This window comes from Canis lupus, chromosome 35 (genome assembly GCF_011100685.1).
Source record: "Canis lupus familiaris isolate Mischka breed German Shepherd chromosome 35, alternate assembly UU_Cfam_GSD_1.0, whole genome shotgun sequence".
Lineage (NCBI taxonomy): Eukaryota > Metazoa > Chordata > Mammalia > Carnivora > Canidae > Canis > Canis lupus.
Window position 1 is genome coordinate 12,147,779 of NC_049256.1, and position 19,157 is coordinate 12,166,935.

The following is a 19,157-nucleotide window of genomic DNA, read 5'->3' on the forward strand; positions in this document are numbered from 1 at the left end:
CGAAGAGAAAATTTAGAACCCAGATACTCAAGTCATAGGTTACTAACTAGTTACTGGATATCAAATTTGTCTCTGAACTTCTCGGTAAGAAAGGCAAAAAGGAGAACATGATGGGCTGGTTACAAAAATCCCACCTCCATGACAAAAAGCTTATCAGTTACTCAGGAGAAACAGAACATTCCCGATGGATGCTTCCACATCTGGTAATAGAGCTTTTCTTCCATTTAGGCTTTTGTCAGTTTTCTCTGTAATTGATTTTTACCTATAGGCCCCATGGTTGAAAGGTCTGTAAATGCTGTTTTGTATAAAGATCTGAGTATCAAGGATGGGGAAGAGACACAAGTGTCGAGTCTGGTCCAGAGAGCACATAGGGTGATGTAACAATACAGTTATCCAAAGCCATGGCTTCTAAATCAGAGGATGAGGGTTTGGTCTCATTGCGTCAACCTTGCAAGGGAGTGCCCTGGAGCTGTGCCCACAGGAAGCTATGAAACATGAAATCCCACATCAGGAACTTGGAGGCAGAGAAATCGCAGTCATCCAACAGACCACCAGTGCCACCAGCACAACAAGATGGCACTAGGGTAAATGATGGAAAAATCACATGAAGGGAAATAAGGCAACCAAAACTTTGGAGGATTTCACTTTTTGTTACCTTTAAGGGTCCTGCAGAGTCCTTTTGTTTCAAAGGGCTTCTCCAGTGTGGGATTGGTAGGGGGTGGTTGGGGAGTGGATTCATTCATTTGGTGAGTTAGACAGTCAGCAAACAGGAATTGAACTCCTTGTGTGAGTCAGGCCATAAGATGAAGAACTAGAGATGCCCCAGATCTGAAATATACAACTCAAGATGTGCAGACAAAGAAATAATAGTACTGTTGTGTGTTTGCCACTTCTAGGTTATGTTTAAAGCTTCTATTTGTAACATCCAGCAAGGTCTGCGTCAGCATCCCCATTTCAAAGGCAGGTTGGTGGAAGAACCAACTAGAAAAACCCAATTGTCCTCCTTAGGCCCAAAAACCCCAAGGGGGTGCCGTGTGAGGCTAACCCTCGAGGGCTCCCCGAGTGAACTCTGTTTTCCATCAGCAAAATACTGGGCAATAAATGAAAAGCTTCAGAACCCTCCAAGGTGGTGCTCAGATAAAGACATTGTTACCTGGAGAGATGAGTGTAGACCATTTGCAGTGGCAGGGAAATAATGGACTCTCGGAAGGGGGGGTTGCTTTTCCAAAATGGGCAGCTGCCTGGGAAGTGTAAACACATAAGTCCAGTCCGCTTTGCTAGCAACCGGACTTGATGACTTTTTTCTAGAATGCCTTCCTCCACACAACAAGCCCCCACAGGCACTCTTCTGAATGTTCTTTGCAGACCTTTTGTTTTCCTGCTTGTTGATTTTCCCTTTGCAAACAGGATTGGGGGGCCCATTCTTCAACTAAAACCTTCTTTTGTCAAATCTTGCGGTTATTTTTTTTTCCCCTAGTGTTGATTGGATGTCTAGACAGATAGGTGGAAATAATTGCCCCAGGGTGGGGGGGAAAGGACAACCTTAACTAAGTTGTCCATTTAGATTTTTACATCGTCCTAAAAATACACCCACACCAGTCCTTTGTCTTGGTATTTCAACATTGCCCAAGACCCTGGAATATGTTGCTTCTCTTTGCCGTGTTGAAAAATGTCCCACTCACAACCATTGTTCTTAGAGACTTCGAATTCTTTAATAGGGATTTAAATCACAAAGAGTTCAGGCAGTTCTGAAAAACCTCTGTTATGCTCCCTGGGTCATAAAGGAGACTCATAAACTGCCTTTTCTCGGTAACTGCTAGGGGAGGGGTAGATGGTGTCTGGTGTCTGATGGTATCCTAACTGGCAGGCAGGCCAGAGAAAATTAGGGGTATGTTTCCATTTAACATCATTCCTTGCTGACTCTGGTCTCCCTGGAAAATTGTCCATGAGGAGACAAACGAGGGTGCCCTTTCTCTTAACTGAGTTTTCTTAATTATAGTTGTTAGGACCTGGGCTTAAATCGCGTTGTGAGGTATGGGCTCTTTCTTCCCTCCAAGCTGCAGAGGAATTTGTTTTAGGGACCCGTAACAGTAAACCCGGAGATAAAAGTCAACGTGCTTGATTTTTTTCAGGTCCCCCTTTTTAAACATTTCTCCCCCTGTGTACTGGTCTCGACTCATTAAAACCCTTTCAAGGTTGTTGTTTTTTTTTCTTCTTTTTTTTCAACCACAAGACCAGCATGTGCCTACACGTTCAGGACCTGGGAGGAAAGAGAGTGTGCTCCACCGAGTGTTCTCCTGATATGGTTTGGGGTTTCTTGGACAGTGTTACTCTTTGTGCAGCCTTGGGTTCAAGAGCCAGGTTCGGAGAGTGCTGACCACAGGCTGCTTCCCTGAACTTGGATGCTTCTTGGCTCAGAAGGGGTTTGCATCTGTCCTGATGCCCAAAGCCTCAGTCTCAGCCTCACTCCCTGTCCATCAGGCACCATGTGCAATTCATCGATGGCATTGAGTTCCTCTCTTATACACCTGGAATCCGTCTGCATCTGTCTCCTTAGCCCAGGCTACCTTTACCCTCTCTCCTAGAACTCTCTCCTAGAACACAAGTGCTTCCAGGATCCTCAAGATGCCTCCTCACTAGGAGAGCTGTTTTCAGAACAAAGTAGGTGTTGGTCTGTATCATTATGGCAGCCTTCTCAAGAAGGCTTCACCTGTGTTAAGCACCTCTTCTTAGATTAAAGCCCGGGAGAGTCCAGACAATCTACCATTGACTGTATTTCTCTTTCTATCTATATGTATTTTACTTTTCTGTCACTTCCTGGGTTCCCATCGGAAAAATGCTTTTGTTTTAAAGCTCCTCATACAAGATTGACCTTCCATTGGGCTTTTGTCTGTAATCTGCCTTAAAGTGTTGAAGAGGCATGTTTACTTTGGGTTTCAAAGAAAGAAAAGCAGAGAACAGGTTCTGTCTTTCTTTCCTGCCCCTGCTGGAGCAGCACAGGTTTGCTGAGCATGTAGAGACGCTGGCTTGGGAGGCTGGGAGGCTGGGAGGTTGAGAGGCTGGGAGGCTGGGAGGCTGGAGGCTGGGTGGGTGGGAGACTGGGAGGCTGGGTGGCTCCTGGGGCTAGGACCCCTGTTGCCTTGATGGCACAGCCCATCCTCTGGCTCTGGCGGCCAGGCAGGAAATGTTCAATGAATAAATGAATCCTTGTTGTTTAATGAATAAATGAATCTCCTTTGATGAATGACAGCAGTTCTTTTGTCATATCTCCTCAAAAACTGTGAAGAAAGTAGATGTGATTTATAACTTTTACTGGCTAGGGGAGCAAGAAATTGCCTCTGTCTTCCTGGTGGCTCTTGAACTAGCCTCTGGGTTGACACTAAAAAGCTAAACTTGCTGATTTGACCTTACTTTTGTGGGCCTTCCAATGTTTCTGTCGATTAATTGGTAATATTGATTTAAAAACATATGGAACATTATTTAGAGTTAGTTGGGAAATGCTTTACCTCTTTTTAAAATCAGGTTTATTAAGCTATGACTTACTACAATAACATGTACCCATTTTGAATGTATATTATAATTTTAACAAATACCTGCATTTGCATAAGTACCCTGAGACTCAAGATATAGATATAGTACTTGTCCGATATGGTAGACACTAACCACTTGTGGCTATTTAAAGATTTATTTATTTATGAGACAGAGAGACACAAAGAGAGAGAGAACAAGCAGAGGGAGGGTCAGAGGGAGAAGGAGACAAGTAGATTCTGTGCTGAGCCAGGAGCCTGATGCGGGGCTTGATCCCAGGACCCTGAGATCATGACCTGAGCCGAAATCAAGAGTTGGACATTTAACCAACTGAGCAACCCGGGCGCCCCATCACTTGTAGCTATTTAAAATTAACTAAAATGAACTGAAACCCATTTCCTTGGTTGTACTAAGCACCTCTTGAATGCTCAATAGCCACATGTGACTATTGTGTACTGCGTTGGACAGTGCAAATGACAAAAACATTTCCATCATAAATATATAGCACTGAAATAAAACATATCTATCACACCAGAAAATTCCTTTCTGTTCTTTTCCAGATTACTCCCAACTCCCACCCTTGACTTCAGGAAAGCACTGATTTGATTTGTTACTACAATTTAGATCTGTGTTTTCTAGAGCTTCAGATATGTACTCTTTTATTTGTGTGTTTTTTTTTTTTCTCAGCATAATGTTTCTAAGGTTGATCCATTCATGCTGTTACATGTATAATTAGTTTACTCCTTTTTTTTGTTGTTGTGGTTGCCTGGCTTTTTTTTTTTTTTTTTTTTATAGCTAGCTTATAGTGTTATTTAGTTTCAGGTATACAATATGATTCAATAATTCTATACATTACTCAGTGCTCATCATGATAAGTGTACTCTTAATCCCCTTCACCTATTTCACCCATCCCCTCCACCTACTCCATCAGTTTGTCCTCTATAGTTAAGAGTCCGTTTCTTGGTTTGTCTGTTTTTTCCTTTGTTCATTTGTTTCGTTTCTTAAATTCCACATGAGTGAAATCATATGGTGTTTGTCTTTCTCCGGCTTATTTCACCTAGACTTCTACTCTCTAGCTGCATCCATGTTGTTGCAAATGGGAAGATATCATTCTTTTTTAATGGTGAATAATATTCCATTATATAATATATATAATGGTATATATATATAATATATATACCAATCACCCTTCTTTATCCATTCATCTGTTGGTAGACACTTGGGGTGCTTCCATAATTTGACTATTAAATAATACTGCAATAAACATAGGGATGCATGTATATTTTTGAGTTAGTGTTTTTGTATTCTTTTGATAAATAGTGTGATTACTGGATCATATGGTAATTGTATTTTTAATTTTTTGAGGAACCTCCATACGTTGTTCACAGTGACTGCACCAGTTTGCATTCTCACCAACAGTACACAAGGGTTCCTTTTTTTAACTTTAATTTTAATTTTTTTTAAGATTTATTTATTCATAAGGGAGAGGGAGAGAGAGACTGCAGATAGAGGCAGAGGGAGAAGGAGAGAGAAACTTTAGCAGATTCCTAGCTGAGCTCAGAGCCTGACACAGGGCTCAATCTCACCACATTGAGATCAAGACCTGAGCGGAAACCAAAAGCCTGATGCTCAACAGACTGCACCACTCAGGGGCCCCACAAGGGTTCCTTTTTCTCTATGTCCTCACCAACACTTGTTGTTTCTTATGTTTTTGATTTTAGTCATTCTGATAGGTTTGAGGTGATATCTTATTGTGGTTTTGATTTGCATTTCCCTGATGGTACATGATGTTGAGCATATTTTCATGTGTTTGTTGGCCATCTGTATCTCTTTGGAGAAATGTCTGTACATGTCTTCTGCCCATTTTTAAACTGGATTATTTGCTCTTCTGGTTTTGAGTTTTATAAGTTCTTTATATATTTTGGATACTAATCCTTTATTGGATATGTTATTTGCAAATATCTTCTCCCATTCTGTCGGTTGGCCTTTTTTGCTTTATTGATTGTTTCCTTTGCTGTGCAGAAACATTTTATTTTGATGTAGTCTCAATAGTTATTTTTGCTTTTGTTTCTCTTGCCTCAGGAGACATAGCTAGAAAATGTTGCTGTGGCTGATGTCAAAGAAATTACTGCCATTCACTCCTTTTTATTGCTGAATAGTATTCCATAGACCATAATTTATTTTCTACTCACCTGTTGATGCCATTGGATTGTTTTCATTGGGACTATGATGAATAAAACAGTTTTTTTTATGTGGACATAATATTTTTTAACTCTCTTGAATAAATACCTATGATTGGAATTGCTGGGTTATATGGTTAGTGTATGTTTAACTTTTTAAGAGATTGCCAAACTATTCAAAAATGGTTGCACCATTTTACATTTCTACCAGTGGTATAGGAGAGTTCCAGTTGCTCCATCTTTACCAGTTATTACTGATATTTGTTAATTTGTTCTACTAATTACTGAAATAGGAGTATCTAAATCTCCACATATCGTTACAGATTTTCCATTTCTCATTTCAGTTGTATCAGTTTTTTGTGTATTTTGAAACTTTGTGACTAGGTACATACACAATTAGTAATGTTTCTGTTTCTTCTTCTTCTTTTTTTTTTATGAATTGACCCTTTTATCATGAAATGTCTTCCTTTGTCCCTGTATTCAATTCTACTTTGTCTGCCAATATAGCTACTCCAGATTTTTCTTTTTTAAATCACATTGTGCATGATACATCTCTTTCTATCCCTTTGCTTTTAAACTTATTTGTGTATTTTTATTTAATGTAGGTGTCTTTTAAATAGTATATAGTTTAGTCTTGCTTTAAAAAAAAATCCAGTGTGAGAATCTCTGACTTCTAACTGGAGTGTTTATAGACCATTTACTTTCAGAAACATTTCCCTACCTAAGATCATAAAAATTTTCTCCTGTTTTCTTCTAGAAACTTAAATTTAAGTCTATAATCCATTTCATTTTTGTGTAGAGTGTAAGTATTCATTTTCTTCCGTGGAAAGAGCTAGTTGTTCCAGCACCATTTTTTCAAAAGATTGCTATACCCCATTAAAGTGTCTTGACACTTTTCTTGAAAATCAATTCATGTTTATGGATGTGGGAGAAATGATACAGAGTATATTCAAATACTTTATCTATAAATCTCAGTAGTATACCTGTGTGAAACTGTGGTTTAAGCATTAAAAATAATTTATGTAGTTATGAATCTAATTTTCATTAAATATAGTTTTCTTTTTCTTTTTTTTTAAAAATATTTTATCTATTTAGTTGAGAGAGAGAGAGCGAGAGAGTGAGAGCATGAGTGGGGTGAGGGGCAGAGGGAGAAGCCACTCTCCCCTGAGCAGGGAACCCAATGTAGGGCTCTATCCTGAGGCTCTGGAATCATGACCCTGGCTGAAGGCAGACAGTTAACCAACCAAGCCACCTAGGCGCATATTAACTGTTGATTTTTTATGTATATTCCAAAATGAATTAAGTAATTGTCATTGAACCTAAAACCTCACAAGTGGTAACATCTATATTATGATAGCAGACATCATCCTACCTATATAGGCTCTCTGCTAAAGCTAAGCCTGTTCCAGATATTTGGGTTTGGCAATGTTCACAGATTCCAGAATTTTCTTCAACTGTAAATGTACTCTGAAGTGATACAAAATGAAAAAATGACTCTCAATTTTCCTAAACAATCTAGATCTATAGTACTGATACAGTAACCGTAATTTAACTCTCTATATTAAAAGGGCTCAATTAAGCCAGCATGCAATGCTGTGACAAAGAGGAATAAAGAAAACCCAGTGCCTATGGAAATCGAGATCTAAAAATTTAATGATTTAAAAATATCCTTTATATACAACATGGGAAAGAGAATAATACAGATTGAACATTTTGGTTTTGAAAGCGTGAAATGTCACCACTTAGCTTAGAACAAGTCTGTCATCACCTAAGAAACACACGTTATACAATGAGCCCTATAGGGACACCTTTCAACTCCTGCTTAGCTGGTTTTCAGCAATCTCCTTTCTCCCCCCATGCTTACTTGTCATATAACAATACAACTTTTAATCATCTTTTGACAGAGCAGAACTCGGAGAACAACAATAACAGTTGTTCCAAAAAGCACCTTCTGTGATTTTTTTTCTCACACTTAGATCACATGTTCTTCTCTCTTAAATCCTTTCCTGTTCCAATGGTTTGGTTGTTTAAAGCAAGCTTGATTAAGTCAGGGAATATATTGCAAATAAAAATGTTTTCAAATAGACTAGGCTAAAACCATTAAAAAACAACTGGACTCAAAGTCTGTAGATAACATGCTTCCTGACTTGGTAATATGTGGATACATTAACCCACTAGGTAGGAAGTATTTCATTTGCCCCCAAAACAAATCTGACAGCTTCTGGGTGCGTCTGTGCTGTGTCAACATCCGCAGTGTAAGAGACACACTTGGAATGGGTGCTGTGATGAACTATAAGATGGTGGTGGGCTGTGTACACAGGGTCATGGGCCAGGGAGAATTATAAAGACTGGATGGGCTGAGTGTCAGGTCAGCAGCTGCATGTTTTAAGGAGGGTGCATGATCAGGCAAGGACTCCCTTTGAAATAGGATGTGGCCTGGTGGCTCTAACCTTTAAGTGACCAAGGAACTGGCTGATTTTCCTAAGGTAATGGAGGTAATAGCACTGAAGTGAATGCTGGGAGTCAGAAGGGCCTCTGTTTACAACTGGCAGATGCAACCATCCCTTCTTTTTATGGACAATCATAGTCTGATGCCTTTATGAATTCCTGCTGCAAGTAATACGGGTTTTTTTTTTTTTTAAGATTTATTTATTTTATTCAGAGAGAGAGAGAGAGATTGGGAGGCAGAGACACAGGCAGAGGGAGAAGCAGGCTCCATGCAGGGAACCCAACATGGGTCTCCAGGATCACACCCGAGGCTGCAGGCGGCGCCAAACCGCTGCGCCACCAGGGCTGCCCAGTAATATGGTTTTTGCAAATCTTGAAACACCCTTTAGAAAACCTCTTGGCCAAGTGTCTCATAAATGCAATCAAAAAGTCCTGGGGAACCATGTGAACTCCTTCTAGTGCAATGTCTTCTCTGTGTTGAAACAACCCGGCCCTACCTAGGGATATGGTCTCTGCCTATTTCAGCGTTTGGGTTAACATATACTTCCTGAAACTTCTCTTTTATAAAAGGGCTTTTTCAATCAGAAGTGAGGCATTTTGCCACAATGGGCCCAACATGGTCAATTTTGAAACAGGTTTCAGAACAAGAGCAAGTTCATACTATGCCTTATTATTGGAAGGTGAACACTGATATGTATACTGTGCTTCCCAGACTTGGAAGTGACAGGCTCAGAATAATTGCTAGTATATATAGAGCAATATTACAACTAGCTGGTATGTTTCCTAAAAAAGAAAAAAGATGCAGCATTAGGACGTGCTTACTAAGGTGCTTCTTCATTCATGTTTTCTAATGGAATGTATCGGACAAACATCTACAAACGAACATGAATACACAGGCATACACACGCACGTGGACAAGTTTCTGTACAGTTTATGCCTTAGATGTGTTTATGTAAGAACCACACAGGAAAAAAAAATTCCCCCTCTAGCTCCCTGAATTTCTGAATGTTGTCTAACCCATAAAATGTTAAAATATTTCATTTTCATATAAAATTATCTACAAAAATAGATAACATGTACAAAAACCAGATAGCATTTCCAGTTTTCCTTAGTAGCGCACTCAGTCCCCCTTTTCTCCTCCTCCCCTCAGAAGGTTGCCATCTCCAGCAAAGAGCGCTTGAAGAGCTGGGCATTCCTGGACAGGTCTGTCACTTGGTGCACCATCTCCTGCAGGGCCGTGGTGCTGGGGTAATGGAGGGCCGCCATCTTGGTTGCCATCACTATAGTCTTGAGCTGCTCGCAGAGCTGGTTGCTGGAGTTCATCACTTTGTGGCGAATGTCCTGGGCAGCCACCTGCCGCGTCAGCGTGTCCCCAATGAACACCAGTTTGTGTGCGCTCAGGATGACAAACTTGCTGTGGGCCACGAAGATGCGTGGGGGCTGCGCTGAGCTGACACAGCTGAAGAGGGCATCGATGGCGTTGAGGAGGGAGATGTAATGGGTCTCGCACTGGTCGTAGTAGAAGCAGAGCAGCTGCCTATCCTGAGCGCCCACGCTGCTGTTGGTGGTCGGGAGGCTCTGAGAGGGCTTCCACTTTGAGATGTCATTCTCCACGGGCTTGGTGATTTCTTGTTCCAACAACTGGAACTGACTTAGCTGCAAAGGGAGGAAAAAAAAGCAGATTTTGTGAAGGGGAAGGCAGTGTGCTGTGCTGGGCATTAGCCAGGGCCTGGACAGGGATTTTAATCCCTACTAAGAAGCAAGTTCTCATTAGATGGGAGGTGTTGCTTTCCCCAAGTGTAAAATGTAGAGGCTGAGAAAGAAGATCCCTAAGGAATCCTCCAGAGCAGGCCCCTGTGGTTGGGTGTTGGCTCTTCTGTCCTAAGGCTGGAAGGCAGCTTGCATTGCTACTCAGCTCTGTTACCTGCACCTTTATGAAAGTTCCCTGAGTTAACATTTACAAAGTGCTCAGAATGGCGTTTGGTATATCATAGTCTCCATGTAAATGTTTATTGGACGTTGAGTGGTGGCGAGGGAAAGTCAAATGGAGGGATCTCTTCATCAGGTAAATCACTGACCGTTGGCTCCTTCTCTGGGAAAGCCTTGACTCTATCCCTTCCGGGCTCTTAGATAAATGACAATCCATGATCCCTCTCTGTGTCTCCTACTTTTTGAGTCAAGATTTGTAAATGTTACTATGCAGCCCTATGGGAGAGACTATCGCGTATAAATATCTACACACTGTGGAAAAGAGCATCTCTAAGGGAATCTGAATGCTAATTGTGCATCGTAGCACTTAGTCACCCTCTTTTTGAAAGAAAAGAACCTCACATGCGGTCAGACTCAGTGTGTTAGCTGTCTTCTTTCCTCACTGCTCCCAACTGCTGTAGGACTTAGACTGCAGTTAGAATATTCTCATACTCTTCCACCAAGTCTCAGGAGAGACGTTCTTCTGCAGGTAAGGATGACCTGTGATATGAGCTTAGGGCTCAGGGCTTGTGCTCTGAGGTAGAGCTCAGTCAGAGTAGGGATAGCCTCATCCAGCTTCTCCTCCAAGAAAGGCACAGCGAGCTTTACTTTTCAACAGAGTCTGCTTTCTTCATAGGAATTGCTATGGTTTCAACACGCTCCCTAAAGCCCTGCAGAAGGGCATTTGGCCAAATGCCAAAGCAGACATAAAGAGATATAGGGTGAAAAAAAAAAAAAAAAGAGATATAGGGTGATGTTTGAAGATATTTCAATTATGCTCCTGCAAATATGTTCATAAATATAATATCTTATTAGATGGAGACATGGGGCTATTTTTATAGAGAAGTAACAAATTCAGGGAGGTTAAGATTTGCCTAAGGTCACACAGTTGGCTAGTCAGAAAGCAAGGGTTAGAACTCTGGTTTCCTGAGGTGCCTGGGTGACTCCGTCGGTTAGGCATCCAACTCTTGGTTTTGGCTCAGGTCATGATCTCAGGGTTGTGAGATCAAGCCCCATATATTGGGCTCCCCACTCAGTAAGGAGTCTGCTTGAGATTCTCTCTCTCCCTTTCCCTCTGCCCCTCCCCCAACCCTGCTCACACTCTTGTACTCTCTCTCAAAATAAAATAAAATAAAATAAAATAAAATATATTAAAAAAAGGAAATGAGTTTCCTGAGTGGAGTGTGACAGTTCATGTCTCTACATACCATTTCAACTTAGAAAGCATCTAAATCCTCAACCCATTACTCTTTATTTTTATGCCCTTGTATCAGCAATACCTTATCAACCCCATTCATGGCCAACTTTTGAGTGAACAAACTGCCTTGCCAAAATCCCCTGTTTAAGGGTTTGGACACATTTGATCCTGCCCTTGTTCTTTTAGATGGGACCAAGAATAGCCTAGCCATAGGCTTGTGTTGTAGGAGATGATAGATAGATAGATAGAGCACAATATGACTCTTTTTTTTTTTTTTAAAGGAATTTGATGAACCACAGTAAGGGGCTATCCAACAGAGGAAGCTGAGATGAAAAGCCATCTGTGGAAAGGACTTTGAATGGCCACTGATGGGTTCTGTAAAGCTCAAGGGGGCCGAATGAGTAGATACGCAGAGGAAACTCTCAGAAAATAGAGGAGAAGGAAGCAGATTTAGAGCAAAGCAAATGAGGTATAAGAAGGAAGGAGAATTTATAGTCCTAGCTCTCGTCGGACTTGGCTGCATCTGTATTTTCTGTTCCTGTATTCCCCTACTATGGCCTTACTATAAAACCTGTTGCTTGGGCTAGCTTGACTAGGACTTGCTTCTTGAAACCAAGAGCATTAACCTAAAGAGTCTTAATATGTCTTTTTTTTTTTTTAAGATTTTATTTATTTATTCATGAGAGACACAGAGAGAGAGAGAGAGGCAGAGACACAGGCTCCCTGCAGGGAGCCCAATGTAGGACTTGATCCCAGGACCCCAGGGTCACACCCTGAGCTGAAGGCGTCCCATGAGTCCTAATATGTTAAGTGTACAGAAGTAGCCTGGAGAAATGGCTGTTTGGACATAACCATCTGGATTACTAAAGTCATAAATTTTCTCTTTGTTCTTATCCCCTCTTATAAGCCTTGGGGCTTATTATTTTTTTTAAAGATGTATTTATTTATTTGAGAAAGAGAAAGAGAGTGCAGAGGGAGGCAGAGGGGGAGGAGAGAGAATTCCAAGCAGACTCCATGCTGAGCATGGAGCCAACATGGGGCTTGATCTCACAACCCTGAGATCACAACCTGAGCTGAAACCAAGAGTCAGATGCTTAACTGATTGAGCCACTCAGGCGCTTGGAGCCTTGGAGCTTATTTATGCCCATGTATGCTGGAAAGATCAGAATCAGGATCTTCTGGAGTGCTACCTTTCCTACAAAGCGGGAAATCCACACAACCAGGCAGGTTCTGTCCTGGCTGGGCTTACCTGATGATGCTCCAGCTGCAGCTTGTTCTGTTTGATGATATTCTCCTTTTCCAACAGCTCCTTCTGTTGCCTCTCAAACTCCTCCTTACCCTATTATTTTTCAACATAAAGAAAACATTTTATCACCCCTGTGATTCACTTGTGCTAACATTTCCATTGACAAATGTGTAAATACTCTTTTGTTTTCCATTGCCTTGGCCCTGTTAGGCCCTGTGAACACCAGCCTGGGAGGGTGGACTTCCCTACCAGACTTCCCGAGCTGCTGTGTAGGGAAGGGCAGAAAACTAAAATCTGTTTCCATGTGGTGTGCCACCATCTCTGCACCACTTTACCGTTTTGGGAGATCCACAATCCCCTTCAAACCTCCTTAAGCAGTACTATTTCTCAGGGTTCTTTTCTAATAGGTTATCTGCAAACCCATAAGCCCCCTAACACAGGTCTAAATGGGGTCCACACTGCACCCCTGGTTTCTAGTATTTCCCAACATGCGAGCTGAACAACCCACCAGGGGAATGGTGCATGCCCCCATCTACTCTCTCCCTATACCTTTCCTTAGCAGTGGGGAGTGGGAAGGGGGCTCCGCTCTCTCCCTTCCCCAGTCTCCTGAATGCACAGTTCCCAGGATGATCCATCCCTCTCAGTCAACTGAAAAGAATGGCCAAAGGAGATAGTACGCCAAGTTCTAAATAATGGATCTTGGTTGAATGTTTGACTTTCCCAAAGTGACAGTGATCCCAGGTCAACTTGGCAGACTTTCCACTTGTAGGAGGCAGACTGAGCCTGCCCAATTTTCCACGGGCTGGTGAAGTTCTAGGTCAATTGACAAATGCCCAATGTTCCTCAAGCTAAACCTGAGGTGGGGTGAAGTTTTTCTGTAAGTAATTAAACACACATAAACATACACACATTATAGAGCTGAAGGGACCTAGAAATTCTCTTGTCTAGGGTTTTCGTATTTTTTTTTTCTTACCAGGGCCTCCTTCCCTTTTCAAATAAAATACCATGCAGAACTCTATTACCATAAAATGCAAATAGAGGTGGAGCTGCCGTGTTTATCTGAGGGCCTACTTTCCTATTTGGGGAGTCTTCCTCCTGCTTGCCTGGGGCATACCAATGGGTCACTCCAACCCTGTGCTTCATTCACTTTGCAAATGAAGAAATAATAACAGCCCAGGGAGGTTCAATAACACACAGTTAGTGTCAGGGAAAGGTCTGGAACTGAGGACTCCGCACCCTTCCTACCGTACAATGTCGCCTCCATACATGAACTACTAATCCCGCTTGGGAACTGTTAATCATGTTCTTGCCTCTGGCAGGTCAGCCTAATAGCCGAACACCCATCAGCCTCAGGCTCCTTGAATGCGAAAATAGGCGCTTTATGAGGCCTGGTTTCCTTACCTGTAGGTGGACGTAGTCATAATCATCCATCCAGCTCCTTTCAGAGCCATCGCTGCTGCTGCAGTCAGGAGGCTGGTCCTTACCCAGGCTTGGGGGCAGGGGCTTGTTGAGGCCTTGAGCCTTGTGGTCCCCAGGATGCAGCAGAGGCATCTGGGATGCAGCGTGTGGGTACTCCGTGGAGTTCATGATGTTCTCAGACCCACTCTTCACATGCGAGCTGCCAGGGCCTGGTCTAAAGAGGGCCTCGGCGTTGGTATTGATGGTCGTGGTGAGCTGCTTGGCGTCATCGGGCACTGTCTTTGCCACCATCACAAACCGGTCCAGGTCATCACACTTGTTCTGGGGCTTGTTGACAGCCAGAATATTCAGGGACCAGCTGCATTCATTTAAGTCGTGGCTGGTCTGGCTCAGAATCTGGTGGGAGTCTTCCACTCTTTGGAGCTCCCGCTTCATTTTGTTGTGGAGGGTGAGTTCGGGGAGGCAGGAAGCATTTGCCACGGCCCCCCTGGCGAAATGGAGGTAGTCCCTCACGAACAGCTCCACCTTGTCCACCGAGGTGCGGATCTCGTTGATGTGGCGGTCCATGTATCCGTAACACCGCCAGTCCGTGGTGACCAGGGCCATGAGGCTGGAGACGCCCACCTCCAAGGTCTGCTGCAGCCGGTGAAGTCTCTCAATGGCTGTGTCTGGGTCCAGTAAGAGCCTTTTGTCCTGAGATGGGGAGGCTGACACCGAAGATTCCTTGGAGGTGGTGGAGGATGTGGACATGTTGCTCCTGGTGCTGCCCGTGCTGGAGAAAGATAACCGGTTCATACCATCCACCACGTCCTGAGAGCCTTTGGCATCGGGTGGGTTGTGCAGAGGGACATCGTAGACGCCGTCTCTTTCTTCAGGGTTTGCTTTCTCACTGGTTTCTGCTGGCGGCTCCAGAAACTGAACCCCTCGGGGGACATCGTAGGCATCGTTCTGGGCGCCCGGTGACTGTCCCAGCTGTGAGGGCGCGTGGTTCAGCAAGACGCTTTGGTGTCTTCGTGTGGCCAGTTCGGCGGCCCCCGGAGCATCACAGTTATATTTTATGTGAAGGTCCTTCCCAGTGGGCTTGGTGCTGGTTGGGGGGATGTCATAAACGCCCTCGGGCCTGACGTCCAGCCTCCCAGCTTGTCTCATTGGAGGGGGGAAATCATACTCTTTTTCCCGAAGCCCTGCTTCATCTCGGCAAGCAGAGGGTGGAATGGCATATAACTGAAAAGGGAGTAGGAAAAGGAGTTATTATTTGTTCAGCTGGCTCATGTGAACATGCAGAAACTGAAAAGGACATGAAAACGAGGCCCGATTTCTCAGTCCGAATCACTGGCTCTTGTCTTCCACCTTCTACTCACTTATGGCCGGTGGTTCCCAAGGCTCCGCTCTGTTCTGTTCTCACTTCCTTCATCCTTTGACAGGACCGTCCTTCCCATGGCCTCAGTGCTGCCTGTGTGTGGAACCTTCCTGGCTGAGTTGCTCTCCCTGGGGCCCAGCCCCGCATTTCTGACCACGTCCTGGGGTCTCCTTCCTCGGCTGATCCAACCGGGGAGGCAGACTGTGCGTGCACACACAGGACCAGGTGTCAGAAGACCTGAGGTTTCTCCCTGCATCTATCGGCCATGAGATGCTGAATAAGTGGCTTAAATGTCTCCACACACAGCTCCCTTCTCTGCACGATAAGGATAACTACGCTTGCTGTGCAGGAATACCCCAGCGGGTAACAGAGTGCATCAGACGCAGCAACCCCAGTCTACGAACTGAGGACGCTGTAACACTTCTAATAAAAATGAGATATATTCATTGCTTGCCAAACTGAATTATTTTACGGAATCCCGTAAATATGGAATCCTTAGACTTCTCTTTGAGATTTTTTTTCCTTTCCTTTTTTTTTTTTAAAGTAATCTCTGTACCCACTGTGGGGCTCAAACTCATGACCCTGAGATCAAGAGTCAAATGCTCCACTGACTGAGCCAGCCAGGCACCCCTGGAATCCTTAGACTTATCACTAACTATGGCCTTTCCTTCCTCCCATTCACTCTCTCATAAAGACTAGTTTTTCCCCTTTGGTTTGACCTTCTTGTTTCATCCCAACAAACACACACACACACACACACACCTTTTTTTGCTGCTCGTAGGAAATTCACTTACCCCTTTAGTAGGAGGGATGTCATAGACGCCTTGAGGTTTTATCTCTCCCACTGGCAGTGAGAACACAGGGACTTTCACAGATGACGGAGGGATGTCATACACCTGAAGAGAATACACTTGCTTTACCCAGAATAGAAATATTGTATCCTTGTCATTTCTTAATCTGCTAAGCCTTTCATTATGGGTTTATTTGCCACGTTACATGTACAACCTTGCTCTTTAGCCACACTATGTCATAAGGGGTTGATAGGATTTTTCTTTTTATATTTCATATACTTTGACTTAGATTGAGTATAAAAGTGACCCTATGTGAAATTATCTACACTGCCTGTACTTTGAACTATAGTTTAAATCTTACACTTCCCGAAGGAAAATGATAAGCAACAAAAGCTTTGTCAGATAAAAGCCTAGGGCCTCCTGAGAAGGCAAATCCCGAAAACATAATTTGAACAGCTTTGGTGAAAATGGCTTCTGGATGATAACCTAAATAGAGCATCATGTGAAACATGCATAATTTGTGAACATCCCTTTGCTCTGAAGCCCTGAGGGATGCCACCCTGAAGTGTTCCCCTCCCCGGGTGACCACGGTCCTGGTACGTACCCCTTGAGTGGTGTGGGAAGGAGGGATGTCGTAGATGTCCTTTTGGTGTCTGGACGGGTACTCGTACACATAGCCCTGGCCTGTCCTCACTGGGGTTACCACCTGTGGGCAGGAAGACAAAGAGGGTGTAAACTTCTGAACCACAGTCCTGAGTGAATCTTTTAGACTCCTAACCAGGCACTCTCCTCCGTCACCTATCTCCCATAAAAAGAAAGAAAGAAAAACAAGGAAGGGAAGAGAAAACGAAGGAGACATGGAGACATCAGGTCAGAACACTTTTAAACCCCCTCTTGAATCCCAATAAAGAACAAATCCCTGAAACAGCTCCAACCCTCTTCCTCCTAATGACAAAGTTGGTCAAAGTCTCAATCCCAAGTATGTACCTTAGGGGAGAATCATTTTTAAATTATGAAGGTCCTAGATCATCCCTTAGAAGCACCAAAAACATAGCCTAATGGGGAAAAAAAACCCCACGATTTTTTTTAAAGGCTCTGAAACTATTTGTCAAGAGAAGAATGCAAATAGAGAGTTGAACTACTTAAAATTCCTCTCATACCTTCCCCAGGACGCCTCTTCATGTGACATGATTATTATTATAACTAAAATTCCATAGGTCACTAGAGTACTTATATGAAGCGAACGCTCAAGCAGTGCTGCTCTCGGAAGCCTCCAGGAGCTTTCAATCTAACCTTTGAAACAAATGACAGACTGGGTTGAGAGTCACCAGGAACAGAGTTCAAGGTCTCTAACCCTTTTCTCATTTCTACCAGGAAAGCAGACATCCCAGACAGTACCTATGTCCAAGGGATGTGGGAAGTCAAACACACTCATCACAACTCTGGCATCTAGAACCAATGCCAATGAAACGAACCTCACCCGACAGGCTCGTATTTTCCTATCTACCATCCTTCACTGTGTCCTAAGTACGGGTAGAGAAATTATTTGAACTTAAACTCATTTGGAAACGTATTTAGTCCTCCAAGGACTTCTAAATGACCAGGGTCTTGTTTCTATCTAATGCAGGCCCTTCCAAATGACTAACAAAGCCCCTCTTAGTATTGCCCATGAAGTCTTATTTATTTATTTTTATTTTTTTTTAGGAGAAGGGGCATTGTAAATTAGGCAGAGTTGGTTCTTCCCTAAGAAACTGTCATCTTTGATCCTTTCTCTAATGTGAAAATTCTGGCGTCGGGCTGCCTACAAAACTATGTGAAAAATGCTCGGTGTCCGTCTCATGCTGAAGTAGGTGGAACTCAGCCAGATGCACCAATGCCCCCTCTCCCCGGGAGCTCTAAAATGCTGAAATCCCCGGTGCTTGCAGCTGATTACTTCTTGCAATGAAGGTAAAGATTTGTACGCAGCCACTATCCCATCAGATCTCTCCACTGCCATGTTTGTTTGTTTTTTTTTTTTTTTAAAGCATCTATGGCTTTAAAGATTGTTGGCATGGAGCATACAGAACCATTTATACACTGGCCACTGGATTGTGCAGAGCAAATCTTCCTTTTAAAAGCAGCATGCCCTTTGCTCAAGAAAAATGCACTGTCTTCCTCCTGCCCTTATAGGATTTTTTTTTTTCCCACTCGCTATTATCCAGGAGAGAAGTAAAGTATCTTTTCTGAGTTTATCTCCTCAGCCCCTCTATTTATAGCTCTCTATTTTGGCTTCGTAAGAGAACCTGCACACAGCACAGCTTTTGTTCAGTCTGAAAGTTTCTAAGAGCGGATTCTGTCCAAGGTTGCCAAGCCAGTAATAATGCTAATGGAAAACCAAGGCTGGTTATGCTGAAGGCCAGCTGAGCGTTTCCATCCTTAGTTTAAACACGGGAAGGGAGGCTGGGAGATAGAGGTGGGGGTGCCGGGATCTGAAAATAGTCCCTGGTGAAATGTAAACATATGGCAAGACCTCAGAAAGGCAGGGTCATAGGCAAAGCTTTTCCTTGCCTTGGTGGATCTGCCCTGGCAGAGAGCATCCGCGCTTCCCGGTATTTAACATCTCGCTTCCTGACAAATGTCACAGAACCTCAACTTGCTCTCTCTTTCTCATTTAGAGGATGCCTGTGGTCATCTGGTTTTTAAAAACTTTGCATTCCAAGCCAGTCATTTTCCTTGTTTATGCATTAAAAGAAACAGATGGCGCAAACCGCAGAGGGAGAAAGCCAACAAAATACAATCTCTCCCCGATTCCAGCATTCCCGACGGTACCATCTAATGCACGCTGGTCCACAAATAGCATTTAAAAGGGACCAGCGTTTTGCATCTGGTCAGATGCATCCCTGGCGTAGAGCGATGCACTCTGTGAACATCTGAAGGAACGAGGAGCGGGAAGTCTTCTACTTTGCACATTCTTTTCCTCCACCCGTCGCTTGGGTGACTCTCATGCCAACTGTGTGTTCTCCTGGGGGGGAAAGTGCTG

General features: G+C 43.3%; 1 protein-coding gene across 2 annotated transcripts in view; it reads right to left on the minus strand.

Annotated features, from left to right (window-relative positions):
* Window positions 1–7,337: 7,337 nt before the first annotated feature.
* NEDD9 (neural precursor cell expressed, developmentally down-regulated 9) overlaps window positions 7,338–19,157 on the minus strand; it is a 185,987-nt gene continuing 174,167 nt past the window's right edge. For both annotated transcript variants that reach the window (XM_038584173.1, XM_038584172.1), the window contains 5 exons: window positions 16,743–16,844; window positions 16,142–16,243; window positions 13,970–15,211; window positions 12,572–12,661; window positions 7,338–9,812 (listed from right to left, as the gene is read on the minus strand). In XM_038584173.1, coding sequence (XP_038440101.1) covers window positions 9,303–9,812; window positions 12,572–12,661; window positions 13,970–15,211; window positions 16,142–16,243; window positions 16,743–16,844 — 2,046 coding nt within the window. In that variant the 3' untranslated portion in view covers window positions 7,338–9,302. The remainder of the gene's footprint in view (window positions 9,813–12,571; window positions 12,662–13,969; window positions 15,212–16,141; window positions 16,244–16,742; window positions 16,845–19,157) is intronic.